Here is an 18281-nt window from a genome sequence, read left to right as displayed (position 1 = left end):
GACAGGACTGTTTGTACCGACGCAGTAGCTGTGAGTGTCACTGGGTAAGACAGGACTGTTTGTACCGATGCAGTAGCTGTGGCTTGTGGCAGGGTATCCTAGCTCAGAACCAAATGTTTCACCCAAAGGTCTTTCTGAATTGCCTCTTAAAAAAACAGTTTGGTGAGATTGCTGTGGGTGTGCTAACACCACCACAAAGCATCTGCTGGGAGCACTTTGGCTCTGTGCTGTGGCCTCTGAAGCAGCACCCAGAAGACTTTTCTGTATTTACTCCTAGGATACATCATCTGGGGGCCCAGCCCGTGCTTATCCAGTTGGCGGTCTGTGTTACTACCTGTCTCCTCCGGAATCATTCGGCTCAGTGCTGGAGGACCCTGTCCACGCGGTTGTGTACATCGTATTCATGCTGGGCTCCTGTGCATTCTTTTCCAAAACGTGGATCGAAGTTTCGGGTTCTTCTGCCAAAGATGTAAGTCTAAGTCCACATTCCTGCTAGAGAGATGGGCAGCTGCTGCCATCCAGGGAGTGCCACTTGTTACCACTGTATATGTAGTAGTTTATGGTATGAGCCATCCATTCTACATCTATTGGACCACCCATTTGGTGGGGCAGTGTGGAAACTCCAAAGGCAATGGATGGGCATTAACAGTTTGGTTCTGACAGCTTGAGGCTAGACTAGAAAGATAGACTTTTGTGTGAGTTAGTGTATTACTGCAAGTTAAAGTTCTTCCATGGAGACTGTCTGAACTGTGTGCAAAAAATTATCTGGCCAGGAGGTGATAACACATACCTTTAATCCTAGCACTTGGGAGGCAGAGTCAGGCAGATCTCTATGAAGTGGACCCCAGCCTAGTCAGCCAGGACAGCTAAGGCTACACAGAGAAACTCTCAAAAAAAATGAAATAAATGAAATAAAATAAATCTAAAATTGTTTTTGTTCCACTGTGAAACAGCCTCCCCCCCCCCCAACTTGCAGCCTCTGGCTCATGTGCTTCTGCTTGGGTCATGTAGGTTGCAAAGCAGCTGAAGGAACAGCAGATGGTGATGAGGGGCCACAGGGAGACCTCCATGGTGCATGAGCTCAACCGGTAAGTGTGGGCACTAAGTCCAAATACAAGAAATGCCAGCATAGCCCTGTATCCCCCCTGACCAAAGAAGGAAGCACAGAGCCAGGGTGTTGAAATGGTATAGGATGGTGATGACTGAGCAGTGCTGGTTTGCGCTGGGTGGGTCCTGGCACAGAGGAAGCCAAGGTACCAGCAAGAGCTGGCCTGGAACAGGTAGTTAGTGTTCAGAAATAAGACCAAACCAGAGGCCAGAGACTGCCAGGCTCAGCCACGGGAGATGGAGGAATGTAGCAGTCACCTTGCAAAGAGAGGAAGGGGTGAGAGCTTCAGGAGCAGCAGGCAACCTTGCACAGGCCTCCTCGTCACTGTTCTGAAGCTGCCTCTTGGTACGTGGAAAGTGCCTGAGGTTTTCTGCCCAGTCTGTCATCACAGTTGGTTCTTCTGTAGTCACTCAGAACAAGCAGATGCTGTGTAGAATGAGCATGTGGTGATTTGAGGCTTGCTGACCTCATTAAAGGAGGCCACCACAAGGAACACCAGAAATGTCACTTTCTGAGCTAGGGGCAGCAGGGCTTTCACTTCAGACCATAACTCGTAAGGCCTCCAATTCAGGCTGCCCAAGAGAAACACACAGCAGCCTCAGGCAGAGATGCTTGACATCACAGTGCACCATCTGGGCACGTCTGCAGATGGCTTCAGCTTTCCAGTAGCACAAGAACCAAGATGGTGTCTTAGCATTCTTGTTTTCAGGCTGTTTAAGATCTAGAGTGATTGTCATCCATGTTTGGATTTATGCTGGTCACATTCCCCCAGTCCTGTGTGATTGGCTTAATGGGCCTATTAGGTTTTCTGGCTCGTCAGGCAACACAGAGCTGTCTATCTGTCTGCAGGTACATCCCCACAGCTGCAGCCTTCGGTGGGCTGTGCATTGGAGCCCTCTCCGTCCTGGCTGATTTCCTGGGTGCTATCGGGTCTGGAACTGGGATCCTGCTGGCAGTCACCATCATCTACCAGTACTTTGAGATCTTCGTCAAGGAGCAGAGTGAGGTGGGCAGCATGGGAGCCCTTCTCTTCTGAGCCTTGTGTGCCCATGGACCAGGGTGAGGGCACAAGCTCCAGAACTGCCTGGGAAGGATGCTCTTACTGCTAGAGCATGCTACTGTGGCATAGGGACTTTAATTTTTTTTTAATTTTTTTTTTTTTTTATTTCATATCTCTTCATTCCACTGTGTAAAGTGCTAGGAAATTCCAATTTGAAATTTTGCTTTTTCTGGCATTGGCAAAAAAAAAAAAACAGTAGAAGTGAATTGTTAGCTGATGGCCAGGGGATGTGGTAACAAATTATCCCCAAGTATCCTATGTAATTTTTATTTAAACCCTTGCACTTCTCAGTGCCTGGCAGCTGCAAGGGTCCCAACTGCCCAGAGGCAGTCTGTGGCCCTGGTTGAAGGAAGCACAAACTAGGAGATGCCTGCATCTCTCTGGGGCATGCAGACAGGTGAGGATCAGCAGGATCCAGCAAGGAGGGGATTACTGGCTTTATGTGGAGCCTGGCCAAGCTAGGTAGCTGGGCGCATGTGAAGGCTTCTCATGCTTGCTCTTCCCCAGTTCCCACTAGATAAGGAGCTCCTGTGGTGGCCACCTCTGTCTTCCTACTGAGAACTACTGTTCCAGGTTCTAGAATGTTCTTACTGTCATTAGGACCAAATGTAGACTGGCTCTGGACCTAAAAGAAAATCACACTGGGGTTCAGAGATCTCTTAGGGAAGTTGCTCAAAATCCTGTTTGTAGTTAAGGTATCTAGGGTAACAGACAGCATGGGCCTGAAGGAACCCTAGGTCTATAGGAAAGGCCCCCTCTTACGACAGAAACTGTTTAACAGCAAGGGTACAAAGGCTGCAGTTTGAGGTTAGAGCAATTAGAGCTTGTCAGCTTAAGACACAGGAGGGTCCAGTTGTTCACACAAGGGGGCAGGAGCTCTGGTGGGTGCGCAGCCATGTGGCCATAGCCTGCCAGCAGCAAGACACCTGGGACTACCACACCTCCGTGGAAGTAGCAAAATGCCTCCCTGACCCAGGGCTTCTAGAGACTCTTGCTGCCATGCTTGCCAGCAAACGGCAATCAAGAAGAGACAATTAGCCACTCGCCCCGACACAGGTCAGCATCAGGGCCAGATCCCTGCACAGCCCAGGGCTCACACCAGATCACACGTGGCCTTGTCTAGACCCAGTCCTGAGCAGAGGAGCCTGGTGCCCTCCCAGTCCACAGGGTCTTCCCACTGCCCCTCCTCCACCACTGCCACAGAGCAGCTTCCCAGCTACCCTAGGGACTCCACAGCTTCTGGCAAGCAGGTGCAGAGTCCCCAGCTCTGGGCTGTGCTGGGGAGCATCAGGCCTGAAATCCACAGCCTCAGCTGCTGCTGTATCTGTCAGCTGGGCCTGGTGGCTTGTGGTTGATGGTCACTATTAGTGGGTGAGTGGGGATGACCTGGCTTCCAAGAGGACTGTCACTGTGGACACCAAAATGGCTTAACTGAGATACAGTGAAAACATGACAAATAAACCAACTTTTTACAAGCTGCCTTGTCATCTTTGTAAACTGAGAGCAGAGAGCTTGTTCTAAGGATTGGCAGTGACCCAGGGTTATCAGCTCCTGTGACATCTCCTGGGACCTGCACTATCAAGCACTGCCTGCCGGCTTCTTCCTGGGAAAAGGAGGCATGGGACTGGGACATTGGAGTTCCTGTGCACCCACAGGGGCGAGGCTGTGGCTTCCAGGAGAATTATACACCTGGGTCCTGAAGGGCACTGGAGTGTGATGCCCAAGCCAGGTAGGTGGGCCAGTTGGTAGGAGCCGATAGCTTTAACTGTTCAGTCTCAGAGCACAGCTGTTTACCAGGGAGTCAGTGGCTGTTCTGGGCCCAGACCTGCAGCCCCCAAATGTGTCCTTGGTTCTGGCCAGAACCTGATGGGGACAAGTGACTTAGGTGGTACACCTAGGACTAGCCTGCCAGCAGCTTCCGCACCTCAGCAAGGGACTGGCAACAGGAAAGTGAACACAGCAGACCCCCTACACATGCTATTCTGCACAGCTTTGGAATGCTTCTTGGCTGTGTTGAGCCAGGCAGGCTCATCCTTAGGACTGCTTGGTGGGCAGGTGTGAGCCTGGCTGCAGAAGCCTGGCTTCAGCACTGCACTGCTTAAAGCTACTCAGACACAGCTGGGCATCCACATCTTCCCTGCACTCTACTCGCCTGCCTGCCTGCCACCACAGGGTTTACAGGAGCCTAGCTGGAGGTGATGGGGCCCAGGCAACAAGTAACTCTGTTGGCCTCTAGAAAACCTACCATTCGAGGGAGGGACTGAGCCTCTTGCTGCCTGGGTACTTGAAACTATGTCTGCCAGAGCCAGCCCCTCTGAGGGAGTCAGCAGAGCCCCCTGAAGCTGCAGTTTGGTCCTGCTTGGTTGCTGGTGTCCTGCAGGCACCTGCTGGGATCTAGTTGGAATGACATGGAGCTGGAAAGGATCTATGTCTGTGAACTTGACAGGTGGGAATGCCAGTGAAAAATTAGATGAGATCCACCTCTTCACACTTAGGTTTTCTTCGTTAGGTTGAGATAGAAAAACTAGCCCTAAATATGGGTGGGCTTCATTATTTCACTGGCTGGGTCCTGGACTGATAAAGGAGAAAGCTAGCAGATCAGGAGCAGCCATCTGACTGGATGCAGCTTGACTGAAGGCTTCCAACTCTGCTGCCTTGACTTCCTGCCACCATGGACTGAGCCAGAGTAAACTCTTAAGCTGCAATGAGACAAATAGCTAATAAGCCAGGTTCCCACGTTCCCTGTAACCTTATTCCTCTATGCTGCTCTCCTTCCCACTACATCCCTGCATCCTAGCCTGCCCTGGCTGGATTGGATGACAGCTTCAGGAAAGTCTAGGGAAGACCAAGGAGCCTAATCTCTGTTCCATGGGTGGCTCAGGCCCTGGGGAAGAATATGCTTCCCAATGATAGCAAAAACCCAGCCTGAACTGAGGTGTGCCGGTCCCTGGTCTGGACTGCTACAGGTATGCCTTTGCTGGCGGTGCCTGCTCCCTTTTGGCTGAAACCTGTGATCAGTTCATCTGGTATTGTTTGTACTAGCAAATAGCTATGTGGGAATGGAAGCAGAATCCACCCTGGGCACTTACACCTCCAACAAGAGTGTTTCCACAGTGTCCACTAAGCCTATCACCTGTATTCCCCACCTGCCTGACAACCTGTCCATCCTTCGAAGCCCACCTCAGTAAGGCTTAAAATCACCCACAACCCATCACAGGAGTGACAGTAATCCCAGTGTTCACAAGGCTGAGAGGGAGATCATGAGTTTAAGGCCAGCCCGGGCTACTGTCTCCACAGTGGGGATTGTGGGTGCGGACTAGATTAGAAAAGTCCCTAAGATACCCTGGAGGGAAATATCAAAAGCAATCGTGTCCATTACTGTTCATGTTCAGAGTAGACAAGGAGGAGCCTGGTGTGATACTGTTAATGCCATTGCTCCAGATGAAGAGGCAGGCTAGTCTTAGCTCCAGGTCAGCCCAGGCTACACTACACAGTGAGACCCTGTATCCCCCAACCCCTTAACACACAGATTGAGAAAGACAGATACAGCATGACAGACACCTGATGGGGGGGGGGGGCAGTGGGCAAGGACATGGAAGAAAGCATCTGGAAAGCGATAGCAATCCCTTTAGAACTAAATGTCCTCTCCCAGTCTTACATGCATGGGAAATGGGAGAGCTCAAGTAACCACGAGCAGTCATGAATAAGTAGGTGATGGATAGCCATACACTGTTTTGAATGAAAGGAGCCAACTCAAAAAGGACAGGAACCCTTCCAACCACAGCACTCATGTGGGCCAGAAGCAGCTGTTGTACAAGACTGTCTCCAAGACAAACGGCCTCCATCTTCAGTTCCGTTGGACCTACTTGCCCAGGATCTTCACAAATGGGATTGTTGATTGTTGACCTTTCTTTCAATAGGAAGCCAGGAAAGATCATAGGCCCCTCCCCTGAGTACTCAGCTATGGCCCAACAAGTTGCATGTAATCCTGCCCTAATTCTACCAACTTGGCCTCAGGGGCTCCAAGAGGGGCTGAAGGATATAGATGGGAAGTATTTGGGAAGAGGCTCCATCCATACAGCCATGGGGAGTCACCATCCCTGCTGTGTGTGCATTTCCATTGTGGCTGCTTTAAGGTCACCCATATTCCTGCCTGTAACCCTCTACCCTGTGCTCCGTAAGACCGAGAAATTCACTGGTCTTTAGTGGACTTTAGTTTGTTGCTAGGGCCAAAGAAGGAAGTGAGTAGGGGTTAGGAAGATTCTCTTTGTCAGAACTCACAGTGGCCTACTTATGGCTTAGGGATTTTACTCTGTGACTATAAGCTTTAAAAGAATACAAGCAAACTGGAACTCTAAGCAAGGATATGCAGGCATTCGTACATCACTCAGGATGAGGGAACAGGGTCAGCCACTATGAACTGCAGAGGCTGGACCTGAGACTGACAGCACCTTCCTCCCTTAACCTCTGCCATCTCTAGCTCACTAGGAAATACACTGAGTGTAAAGTGGCTTGCACAGAGGGAACACGAAATGGAACACATTGTCATTGCATACCCCTTTGATTCAGTCCAAATTCTGCCCCTTGTTCAGAATTATTATTATTAATGATAATAATAATAATAATGCCAAGCTCAACAACAATAATAATAGTAATAATAATAAAGCCAAGCTCCATGTGCCTACCCCAATTTTTCCCACAGGCATCCTCCACCCACAGTCTGCGCGTCTGGCCACACGGGGGCGCTGCGAACCACGCCACCCGGGGTCCGCGGGCATTTACAAGGGTCTGGGCCGCACCTCCCGCCCGCGTCCCCATTAATCACGCGTGCTGACGGCGCGGACCCGCGCGCGGGCGGCGTGACGGCGCCGGTGACGGCGGGTGACGGAGCGGGCAATCGCCGGGCGCGCATCGGCCCATCTTATCGCGCCAGCCCAGCCTTCGCCCGTCGCACGCCGCCCATTGATCGCGCGGGCCGGGGCCGGGGGTCAGCGCGGACGCTCGGCCTGACAGCCACATCCATCGCGCTGACGGCCGCACGCGCGCTCGGCCCGGCCATTAATCACCGCACGGTGCCGAGTGACGGGGAGGGCGACAGGGCCAGCGGGCGATTGCCAGCCCTGCCAGCTCGCTCCTTCCATTGCCTGGCTCTGCTGCAGGTCACCCACATCCCCAGGTCACTTGCATCCTGGGATGGGAGGACGGTGTGTACCTCTTAAGGTCCCAAGGGAGAGCTGGCTTGTCTGGCTGATACCATTACTACTTTCTAGGGGATAGCAGGACCGGTTTCTGCAAGCTGGAGCACAAACAGAACTGCATCCAAACGCAGAGAGCTGGACCTCAGCTTGTGCCTGTTGGACAAGCTCTGACCTCCTCTAGCAACAAGAGCCAGGAACTGGTCATTCTGATCTGAACTCTAGTCACATAGTGCCTTGTGGCCTCAGAGAGTCTCACATCCCAGCTTGGCTGCTGCTCCTCACTCAAAGACAGGGCCTTTTCAGACATGGCCAGCGGCCCAATCGGGGCTGGCCCAGGGTCAGGGAGATAGAGGGCAACAGGGTGTAAGTCCGGCCCCTCTGCCTGCAGAGTGTTGATCCACCACCTTTTGGTGTGAGAAAACAAGCTGTTCCTTCTTAAACCCGAATATTCTCGGAATCAGTCTAGGGTTGGGCCAACTTGAAGGCATCTGCCGAGCAGAGGCAAGGATCTGCCTGGGCTTTAGGAGACTGCAGTGCACCTAGAATGAGCAGCTTCTACTCAGCCACCAAGTAGCTCAAAGGGAGGCTCCCAGGAGCCTGGCCCAGAGCTGGGATAGTAGCCACCTCCTGTGACCAGCCCCCATCCTGCCTGACTTTAATATTACAACAATTTTTCAAGCTAGAGCTGAACTAGTGGGAAAAATGGGGCTGCTGTAATTGTTGTTAGATTGTGTGTCAGCCTGATAAGATGTAACAAATACTTCCTCCCCACCAGGGTCTGCTACCCGCCTGGGAATGGATGGAGAAACTTCTCATAGTCTACAAGGGATGGGCCATAAAAACTTCGCCTGTAAGATTAATGTAATAATCACAGGCCTTGCTGGGAAAAGGGAGGAAAATTAAAATAACCAAACCTTGCTACCCAGCCAGACCATCTCCCCCCATCAGAGCACTGTTGCCCCCGCCCCGGGCACTGTTACACCTAGAAGAGGGAGGAGCTGCAGGGGGGTGGTGCTGTGGTTAGGAAACACAAGACCACATTCCTAGTGCTCACTAAAAGCTGGAGAGCAGGTGTCAGAGACTACAGGGATGGCTAAAAGCTCTGGAGAGCCGGACGTGGTGGCAAACGGCTTTAATCCCAGCATTTGGGAGGCAGAGGCAGGTGGATTTCTGAGTTCGAGGACAGTCTGGTCTACAGAGTGAGTTCCAGGACAGCCAGGGCTACACAGAGAAACTCTGTCTAGAAAAACAAAAAAACAAAAAAACAAAACAAACAAACAAAAAAAGCTCTGGAGAGCAGGTGTCAGGGACTGCAGGGATGGTGGGGACTGTCCTCAACCCAGCAGTACCTCCACAGCTTCTGTCCTGATCAGGTGCTGTGAAGGGTGAGGCTTGACCAGTCAGCCCTCCTCAGTTTACTGCACTGCCTCACCTGCTCAAAACTACTGCTAGGCAGGGAAACTCCAGAGTCTGATCTCAAATCTGGCTTCTGTCTCCCAGCTAGCTGGGCAGGTGCGTTTGTTCTAAACAACATGTCCTCATTGGTCTAGCAGGCTTAATTAAATAAATACCCACACCAATCTCCTAAGATCTTTGCTATGAGGACAAAATGGTGAAACCAAGAACAGCAGCACTCACAATCCCAGCAACTCAGAAGGCGGAGGCAGGAGGATTGCCAAAACTCTAAGGCAGCCTGGTTTACACAGTAAGACTGCCTCAAGACATGGTACCCAATGTGCATACCGACCACCCACGAATCCTCACCAATGGATTACTAAGTGAGTCAGCAGTGAGACAGTCCTCACGCAGACCTCCCAACCACAGGTAAGTTGGCAGCTCTGGATGAGGCACAGCTTTTAAACATTAAGTGTGCTTAGCACAGACTTCCCTCAAAAGAGCCCAGTACAGAACATGGAGTATGAACAAAATCTCAGAGACAGCAGCCTTGGCCAGGTGCCAAGGGTCACAGAGGCGTCCTATTCAAGAGTGCCTATCAAGACAGGCTGTATATCCATCCACACCCCAGGCCAATCACAAGGAAAAGACTTAGCAAAACCTACCAAGGGCATGGGTCAGGATGCTCAACAGTCTGTAACTGTCCAGGTCATCGGAACTCAGGGGTCTGGGCGTCTCACAGCCCAAGAGCCTCAAAGGAAGATGAGTTCTTAACATCCTGCTCTGCTCTGACACTCACTGATGAAAGGACTACCTACTGCAGGATGCTGTGTTACGGCAACTCCCTGCACTGAGTGCACAGAAATTATAAATCTAAACCAGCTCTGCAATTCTTGTGTATGTGTGTTACCATAAATCACCTTGTTTTGTGCTGGGGATAGAACCAAGAACCTTACATAGTAACTCCAGCTCCAGGGGCTCTGATGCCGTCTTCTGGCCTCCACATGCACCTGCAAGTATGTGTGAGCACACACACTCACACAGACTCACACCACACAGACACAAGTAAAAAACAAAAACTTGAAGTTATCATCAAAATAACCTATTTAATTTTATTAGGAAACAAGCTAGGTAGGGAAGGGTTCCCTCCAAACAACCATGGAGGTTGGATAATTTACAAAGACACGGTAACACTGCAAAGATGCTTGAGGCAAGACCCTGTCCACGGTGTGGGGTCTGACCCCTGGGTGCACCTCCAAACCCAGTGTTACTTCATGTACTTGTCCTGCTGGTCAGCCAGAATCTTGGCAGAGGATTTGGCGTCATAGAAGAGCTCGCTGATCTCTTCCACGTGCTCCTTCTCAATGCTGTCTTTCCCGTTGATCTTTGCCAGCAGGTTGGCTGGGGTCAGCAGCTGCACCGAATACCTACAGGAGACAGCACAGCAGTGAACATGGGGCCACTGACGGGAGCGCCAAGTCAGCAGGCGCATGGACGTTGCTGGCATGGCTGAGCCATCTGCTCCAGTGAGCCCAGGGCGAGAGCAGCAGAGGACTTTCTGCCCATCACAGTGGAGAGTGCTACCCGAGCAAGGGCAGATGACATAGTGCTCCTCTCACATCTGCACTTCGGCTGACACACTAACACTTAGAGCACACATGCCCTGGCAGTGTACACAGTGTCAACGCAGATGGGGACTTTTAACATGCAGGGAAATGGACACAGGCAACAACTGAAAGCTCATGCGGGTCCAAGACATGAAAATTCAAACAGCTGATCATTCTCCATTTACTTCAGGAACAAGAGCCACAGAGTCAAGGGATATATAGAGGGCTAGGGTCTGAAGAACTATTTTCTCCAGTCACACTGCCTCTGAGCCCAGGAAGAACAGCCGAGAGAACATTGCACATGCACTGATCCCCTAGACTGCTGCCATTAGATCCCTGGAGTATGCCCAGTGTGAGGGTGATGGGGGCAGGCCTTCCCTGCTCTGCTGGGAAGTGGGATGACAGTGGCATGAGCTCCTGCACAGGGCCTGCTGGAGACAGAATTTTAAAATGCATTTCTACATCCTCGGCGCTCTGGACTAGGTGCCAGGAGAAGGTCCTGCTGCAGTAAAAGGGCTCCAGCTGGACGCCACTTGGCTCACCTCAGAGTGGTCTTGGTGCCAATCTCCCCGAGGTGGTTCAGGGCCTCCTCGCTGACGTTGATGCCTTCCGTCTGGGCTCGGATCTTAATGATCTTTGGAGAAAAAAACATGGTTAAGTGTCTCAACTGTGTTCAGCGTCTGACCTACTGATGGTCCCCAGCACTGGGGAAAACATGCCCAACCAGAGTCCATCTGAATGATGTCACCACGGCCAGGGCTAGGATCATCTGACTCCGGGGTACCCCACACCCAGAGCTGCTGCCTTTGGCCCTCTCTTCCACTGTTACAGAGAATTGGAGCCACTCCTAGCCTTGCCTGGGAACTTCAAGGTTCCAACCTTCCCTGGCAGCTTGGGCACCATCGCCTATGAGCACTCAAGCAAGAGAAGAAATTTTTGTTTGCTTGATAAATACGATGGTTAAATAAATCAAAAAAGTTACTTTTAAAGATTTACCAGTCCTCCTAATATCGCTGAGATATCTAATCTATCGAGAGCCTAATGCTTGTTGCACTGAGGATCCTGGCGAGGCTGGAGGGGCGGCCAGCAGGCAGTGAGACGCTGCAGCGGTGGCACGGGGTCCCACGGGCGCAGCAGCACTGAGTGATAAGGGCCAGCGGGATAATGATGTTGTGTGTTGCGGGGCTGAGATAACTCGAGGACTTCGAGCCTCATATAATACAGGAATTTTTCACTCTGGCAGCTTCGTAAACAAGATATCAAGAAGCCGTCGTTTAAATTAAAGCTGTAAAAACAGCCAGAGTAGAGGCACGGGGGCTGGAGTCCTAGCACCAAGCTCCAGAGAGGGAAAGGAGAGTGGAAGCCTGAGGTGCTGAATCTGACAATTCAGGGCTCTGCCAAGGGTCAGGAGTCATCAGCTGCCTGTGGACAGGCATCATCCTGTCACCAGAAGCAGCCTGGAGCTAAGGCCATCAGGCCAGCACGCATTCCTGAGAGGTGGCCAGTCCAAAGGCCACCACTGCTGGTGCTGCTTTTATCCAGACCGGCTGCAAGAGCAGAAACAAGGGAAACCTCTTGACTGGTTCAAGCGTGTCCCAAACACTACATACAGAGGCCACAAACACATCTGCTGTGCTCCTCAAAGGTCAGTATGGAGCGCCTACATGGGCTCTGCCATCAGATCAACAGCAGAGGGCCTAAGGCAGTCACCAGATAGGTGCAAGGGCTATGGAAAGCTAGAAAGGATGCCCCATGCTCCATCAGACACCTACATGACTCAAAGACCTGTGACTAACAGCTGGACAAGGAAGACCTCAAGCCAACAGCAAAAATGACTGTCCAAGAGTCTTTGGGAACTATAAGAGGGTCTGGGGTATACACAGACCAGTGGCAGAGCATGTTCTCAGCATGCACAGGGTCCTAGCTTATATCCCCAGTGCTGCCAGCTCCAGAGAGATACAAACACTGAAGGTCAGTGCTTGGCTGAGGGGAGGGTCGGCAGAGCATCACCTCTCTGCTGTGCTGGATCTGTGGCTTGGCTTCCTTCCATATGCCAGGCATATCTGCTCTCAATGTCTCTAGAATAGGCCAGAGCAATCATGAGAGCGCTACCTCAGCTGCTTGGAAACAGGCGGCTCATGAATGAGATCTTTAATCATTTAATAAGCCGCAGGGATGTTTATGAGGTGTCAGCACTGGTGGCACCCTACATACACACGTTTTCAGTGAGTTTGTCTGTGTAAAACCTGCCATGGCTCCAGCAAAAGGCTGAGGGGATCCCTGAAGCCATCAAGGCCAAACCAAGACCCAGATAGGAAGCCACAGAAAAAAGCTTGGGGACTGGCCTGAGTAGGCCTGTCAGTCACAGCACAGATGTGAGGGGAGATGGCACTCCAGAGGAGCTTTGCCTGGAGCTTCAAGGTGAGCTACTCTGGACAGGACCCTAGCTCCATCACTTAGTTTTGAGCTGCAAACCCTAGATATCATAAAGCTGTGGAGGATGGTGCCCTGTCATTGTCTAGCTCACAGAATTCATGTGAGAATTTTGCAAAGCAAGGAGAGTCGCTTTATCACCACTTTAATGGAGTCTGAGTAGCAATAGCCCAAAGCCTAAAGTAGGTCCCTCATTTACAGAGAGGGTGTTCTGGATTGCTTCTGTTGTGGTAAAACAATGACCAAGGTGACCTGGGGAGGAAAGGCTTATTACATCCCACAGCTCACAGGTCCACCATGCAGGGAAGCCAGGGCAGGAACTCAAGTGGGACCTGGAGACAGGAACTATCCCCTGGAGGCAGGAACTGCAGCAGAAACATGGAGGAGCACTGCTTACTGAGTGGCTGCCAGGCTCATATTTAGCTCATTTCTTAAGTAGTCCAGGCCAGTCCAGGATGACCTAGGAATGGCACTGCCCACAATGGACTGGACCAGCCTCATCATTAGTAATCAAGAAAATGCAGCACAGGCCAACCTGAGGGAGACAACTCCTCAACTGAAATTCTCTCTTCCTGAGGTGTGTCAAGTTGACAACCAAGAACAGCTAACACAGCTGCCCAGTTGCTCAAGCCACTAGGCCAGCAAAGGGAAGCCACAGAGGAGTGGGTGTCATCTCGCAGAACTAAAGCTTTGAGCTCAACAGCATTACCTCCTGGTCTGCAGTGTGGTTTTGCTTCTGATCCTGCTCAGTGGCCACCCTGGTACTGGCCTGGGAGGTAATGGGCCATTTCAAGACATAGAGCCCAGAGGGAGGATGTTGGGCCAGTGGGATGTCCCTCTGAGGAGATGAGGGGATCCCCCCAAGTCTTTTCTATCTTTGCTCCAAGCCCATCAAGAGGTAAGCCACCAGCTCTGCTTTGTCTCCTTCATAATACACTATAGAGCTATAAGTTCAAAGAACAGGGTCAAATGACAAACCAAGCCACTGAAACCACATCCAAAATGACTCTTTCCTCACTTAAGTTGATGTTAGTTAGGCCATGGAGATGACTGCCTAAGTAAGGTTCACGAGAGGCACTATGGATTGTAACAGCTGGTCTGGAAGATGCCAGATTTGCTGGTGTGTCACCATAAATCGCTGAGTGCTATCTGAGAAATACTGGCAGGGTCACACTGCACAGGCCACAGGAAAGCACACAGCTTCAGAGAAGAGCCACACCCACTGCAATGTTCCAGTCGCTGTCCTAGCCACTCACTAGCAATATATATAACACTGAGACATCTGTATGAGCTACACTTAGTATGCTCATCTGTCTGGGTTCTTGTTTGTTTTTTTAAAAGTCTAACCTAGCCTCCAGCTCACTGTGTGGCTGAAGAAGATCCTCCACCTCCATTTCTCAAGTGCTGACCAAGTACAGGAAAGCTTCACCAAGTCGAATTTATGTGGTGCTGGGGACCACAACCAGGGCTTAGTGCACGCTAGAAAAAAAGTCAGTCTAGCAACAAGGTACAGGCCCAGAATGCTTGTGTTTGTTTGCTTGTTTCCTTTTGAGACAGGATCTCACTATGCCTAAAACCTGTGATCCTCCTGCCTCAGCCTCTTGAACTGCAGGTGTGCATTACCACACTAAGCAACTACATCATACTTGCTTGCTCCTTTCTTCAGGCTGATGGCATCCACTAAGCCCCTGTTGTTTTTCCTCTCTTTCCTCCAGCTCATCAGGAGTAGATGGGCCAGACCCATAGGGAGCACAGGCTCTCACCATCTGAGAATGTCCACTCAGAAAAACCCATCTTTCAGAGCCTCAAGGACACTGTGACTTGCTCAGAATAGTGAGCAAACGCTAGCCTAGGCCAGCCAAGTGGTCAGAAGTGGGTACAAAGAGGAGGGGAAAGAGCGTGGGATCCAGGTGCTTACCTGCTTCATCTCCTGTGGCGTATACAGCATGGTCCTGATGATCATCACCCGGTCTAGCAGGTCCAATGGGATGCCGTGTGGAGAAGTGATGTCCTCAGTACCCCTGCAAGGGTCAAAACCACTCCCATCACCCGAGGGACTCTTACATCTTGGACAACAGACACATGAGTGGAGGCACTCACAGTACAAGTAGGTAGCTAGCATCCCTGAGTATCGGGGCCAGGTGGCCCTGGACAACAGCTTTATTATCCCAGTTTGGGAAAGGAACACACCGAAACCAAAACCAAAATCAAACAGACCATCTATTTGCCAAACCTTCATTGAGTGTTTTATAATTATAATGTATACATTTTTCTATTTTGTCTGTTGTTTCAGTCTTAATAACCAGGCCTAATTTCTACTTGACAGAACACATTAATAAATTATCTCTTCTGAAACTATCTCCAGGCTCGACCATCCCAGAGATCTGTTGCATGGATGACGGTGCCAGTCTGCACAGCTATGTGAGTGGCCTGGTCTCAGCACCACTGCCAGCACCCAACATTTTGATTCCTAAGTATTTCCTGCTTTAATAATTTAGAAAAAGAGAAAAGAGAACACCTTGATTGAGTTGCATTTCCTTAGTTACTGATGAGGCACAAATGTTTTCCCTTACATTCACGCTTTTCTTCCTGAGAATTGTCCAATTACATCCTTTGTTTTTCTTTTCAACCCTTAGCCAAGCCCTAGTCAACAGCCAGGAGAGAAAGCCTGCCAGCCTGCCAGGCCTGTGCCAGTGGCCTGATGGAACACATACTGGGCAGACCCTGGTGCCCTACAGCCAGCCCAGCCACAGCAATGGAAGCTGAGCAACTGTGGGGCTCTGCATCAGGCCATCCTAAACCCAGGTGGCCATCAGCCGTCACAACTGCAAAAAATAACACAACTGATTAGAATAACAGAGAGGGAGGCATGCCATTTCAATTTAATTGTTAATATCAAAATATTTGGTTTCAGGGCTGGCGACATAGTCTAGCAGGCAAAGGTGCTTACCAAGCCTAATAGTCTGAGTTCAATTCAGAGAGGCCCCCACACAGAGGCCCGGTGCCGCGGGCATGTGAGCACGTGCACATAGACAAAAAAGGAAGAAGAAAAAAGATTCAAGCAAGCAAGAAAAAAAAATCAAAAATCAATTTTGAAATTCTTTCCATACAGGTATCGGTGTATATTTATTTTAAAAATAAATGAAAGTAAATTATATGACAGGGTAAACTTGAAACACAGTAGTAAACAACCAGACACAGAAGCCAATGGGTGACAGACTGCATGCCAGGAAACCAAAGTGGCCACAGCAGTTCTGGCTTTGAGGTGAGGGAAAGGCTCTGGAAATAGGCGCTGGAGGACAGCTCTGTGTTAAGGGCACTGGCTGCTTTTAAAGAGGCCCTGTTACTTGGTTTCCCCAGCACCCACATGGTGGCTCACAGCTGCCTAGAACTCCAGTTTCAGAGGGTCTAATGCCTTCTTCTGGCCTCCACAGGCTCATGCATGCATGTGGTGCACAGATACATGAGATAAAAATGAATATATCTTTAAAAAGTTTTGGAAATGTAGCTAACAGTGATGGTTGTGTCAGATGTCAATGAATTTTACAGTTAAACATGGTTGAAACAGTGAATGTTCAGACTGGAAGCGCTCAGCGGAGTGCCTGCCTATCAAGCATGGCACCTTAAGTTTGATCCCCAGCACTGCAGGAGACTGGGTGTGGAGGACAAGCCTATATTACTACCGTGCCTCAGAAGGATCAGGAGTTCAAGGTTACCATTAAGCTATATAAGAATCTAAGGCCAGCAACACTTTTTTTAAATAATAAAGAGAGAATTGTAAAAGAAGTTTTATCAGAATTCAAATCACAGTACTTAGAATAGCTACCATTCTCTTATTAAAAAAAAAGTTTAAAATGATATTTAAATTTTTGTTATTGAATTTCCTTTCAACTCTTCTTAAAGTTTATTGGAGGGTGGTAGGGGGAAGAATTCTGAGGACATCTTAATATCTGAAATCTGCCGTGTTGAAATACTCTAAAAACAGGCTGGGCAGTGGTGGCACACCCCTTTAATCCCAGCATTTGGGAGGCAGAGGCAGGCGGATTTCTGAGTTCGAAGCCAGCCTGGTCTACAGAGTGAGTTCCAGGACAGCCAGGGCTACACAGAGAAACTCTGTCTTGAAAAACCAAACCAAACCAAAACAAAACTCATTCAAAATTCCACAGCCTCTTTATAAATTATCTTTGATTTAAACATGATAAAAACACAAGAAATTCACTGGAAAGGTATGTGAGAAATGAAGTCCCCAGCCCCAAAAGAACAGAACTTACAGATAGGGTAACGAGCTTTCTTGTTGAGTTCATAAAGCTAAAATGTAAACCAAAAGACCACTCAGAAGTTACTAAGGGCTGCCAAGCACTACTTAGTCATCTAAGCTATGAATCTGAAGCACAAAGATTCTTTATGAAATCCTATTCAAGATGAGAAAAGTGCAGAGTCCCTGTTCAGTGTCAGCTCCCCAACCCCAACCCCCGACCTAGAAACAGAGGGGAACACACCTACATCACAGATTTGTTAATGAATTTTGGTTGATACTGCTCTTCAGGTAGAGAGTCTGGGGTGTGAGCCCACAGGCCAATGCTCCTTGAGCTTAGGTATGGCACCTCTGCAGGGATAAAGCAGGGCCTCTGGAAACATAGCTTATGCTTGAACAAATGATGCCCCACTTTTTAACACTCTTCCACAGGAAACTCTAGGCTCTATACCGCACCACTGTTGACTTCTGGACCCCTCATGTTCTGTCATAGGGACTGTGAGATGCTTTATGACACTCTCAGCAATAAGTCATGAAAAATAAACTGTGCAGATATCGCCAAATGTTCACAGGTAACAATGGCATCTGATGGAGGATCAGTGCCTATGCTACTCTCTGTAATCCATGACAGGGATACAGGTGACACAAGGCTTTCCTGACAACTAAAAATGTGGTAAACACCTGAGCAATTTAATGGGCAGCTCCCAGACACGTGTCTGACTCTGGCCCAGTAGATACAATGAGACACTTCTAAAGGACAGCCATATGACTTGGCTGCAATGAAACTTGGTAAGAAAAATGGCCATTCTGGGCTGGGGAGAGGCTCAGTAAGTAAGAGATCCTCATACTCTTCCAGAAGACCCAAGTTAGGTTCCCAGCACCACTATCAGGTGGTTCACAACCATCTGGAACTCTGTTCCAGGGGATCCAATACCCTCTGACCTCCATGACACTTGCACACACATATATGATGTACACAAATACATGAAGACACATATTCATAATATATAATTTTTTTAAAGGATGGTCATTTCAACAAATGGCTCTATGACAGCTGGACATCTATACCTATGTTTAGATGTTGAATCAACCTTTCTTCATAAAATTAACCCCAATTGACTTATGAACCCAGAGCTGAACTATAAATTCTTAGAAGAAAGCAAAGGCATGTGGTCTCAGGTTAGACAACGTTTCTTATGTAAGAACAAAGCACAAAGCAGGCAGA

General features: G+C 49.6%; 2 protein-coding genes across 2 annotated transcripts in view; one reads left to right on the top strand and one right to left on the bottom strand.

Moving 5' to 3' along the window:
- Sec61a1 (SEC61 translocon alpha 1 subunit) overlaps nucleotides 1-3643 on the top strand; it is a 15759-nt gene extending 12116 nt beyond the window's left edge. Inside the window, exons 10-12 of the mRNA XM_031382501.1 lie at nucleotides 278-469; nucleotides 1012-1088; nucleotides 1958-3643. Coding sequence (XP_031238361.1) covers nucleotides 278-469; nucleotides 1012-1088; nucleotides 1958-2144 — 456 coding nt within the window. The 3' untranslated portion in view covers nucleotides 2145-3643. The remainder of the gene's footprint in view (nucleotides 1-277; nucleotides 470-1011; nucleotides 1089-1957) is intronic.
- Nucleotides 3644-9847: 6204 nt separating this feature from the next.
- The window catches only part of Ruvbl1 (RuvB like AAA ATPase 1), a 34272-nt gene continuing 25838 nt past the window's right edge, over nucleotides 9848-18281 (bottom strand). The window contains exons 9-11 of the mRNA XM_031382500.1: nucleotides 14720-14822; nucleotides 10911-11002; nucleotides 9848-10188 (exon numbers count right to left, since the gene is read on the bottom strand). Of these exons, the coding sequence (XP_031238360.1) occupies nucleotides 10029-10188; nucleotides 10911-11002; nucleotides 14720-14822 (355 nt within the window). The 3' untranslated portion in view covers nucleotides 9848-10028. The remainder of the gene's footprint in view (nucleotides 10189-10910; nucleotides 11003-14719; nucleotides 14823-18281) is intronic.

Source organism: Mastomys coucha, unplaced genomic scaffold (genome assembly GCF_008632895.1).
Source record: "Mastomys coucha isolate ucsf_1 unplaced genomic scaffold, UCSF_Mcou_1 pScaffold20, whole genome shotgun sequence".
NCBI lineage: Eukaryota > Metazoa > Chordata > Mammalia > Rodentia > Muridae > Mastomys > Mastomys coucha.
The sequence above is the reverse complement of the archived record's forward strand: the minus strand, read 5'-3'. Positions and strand labels throughout refer to the sequence as shown.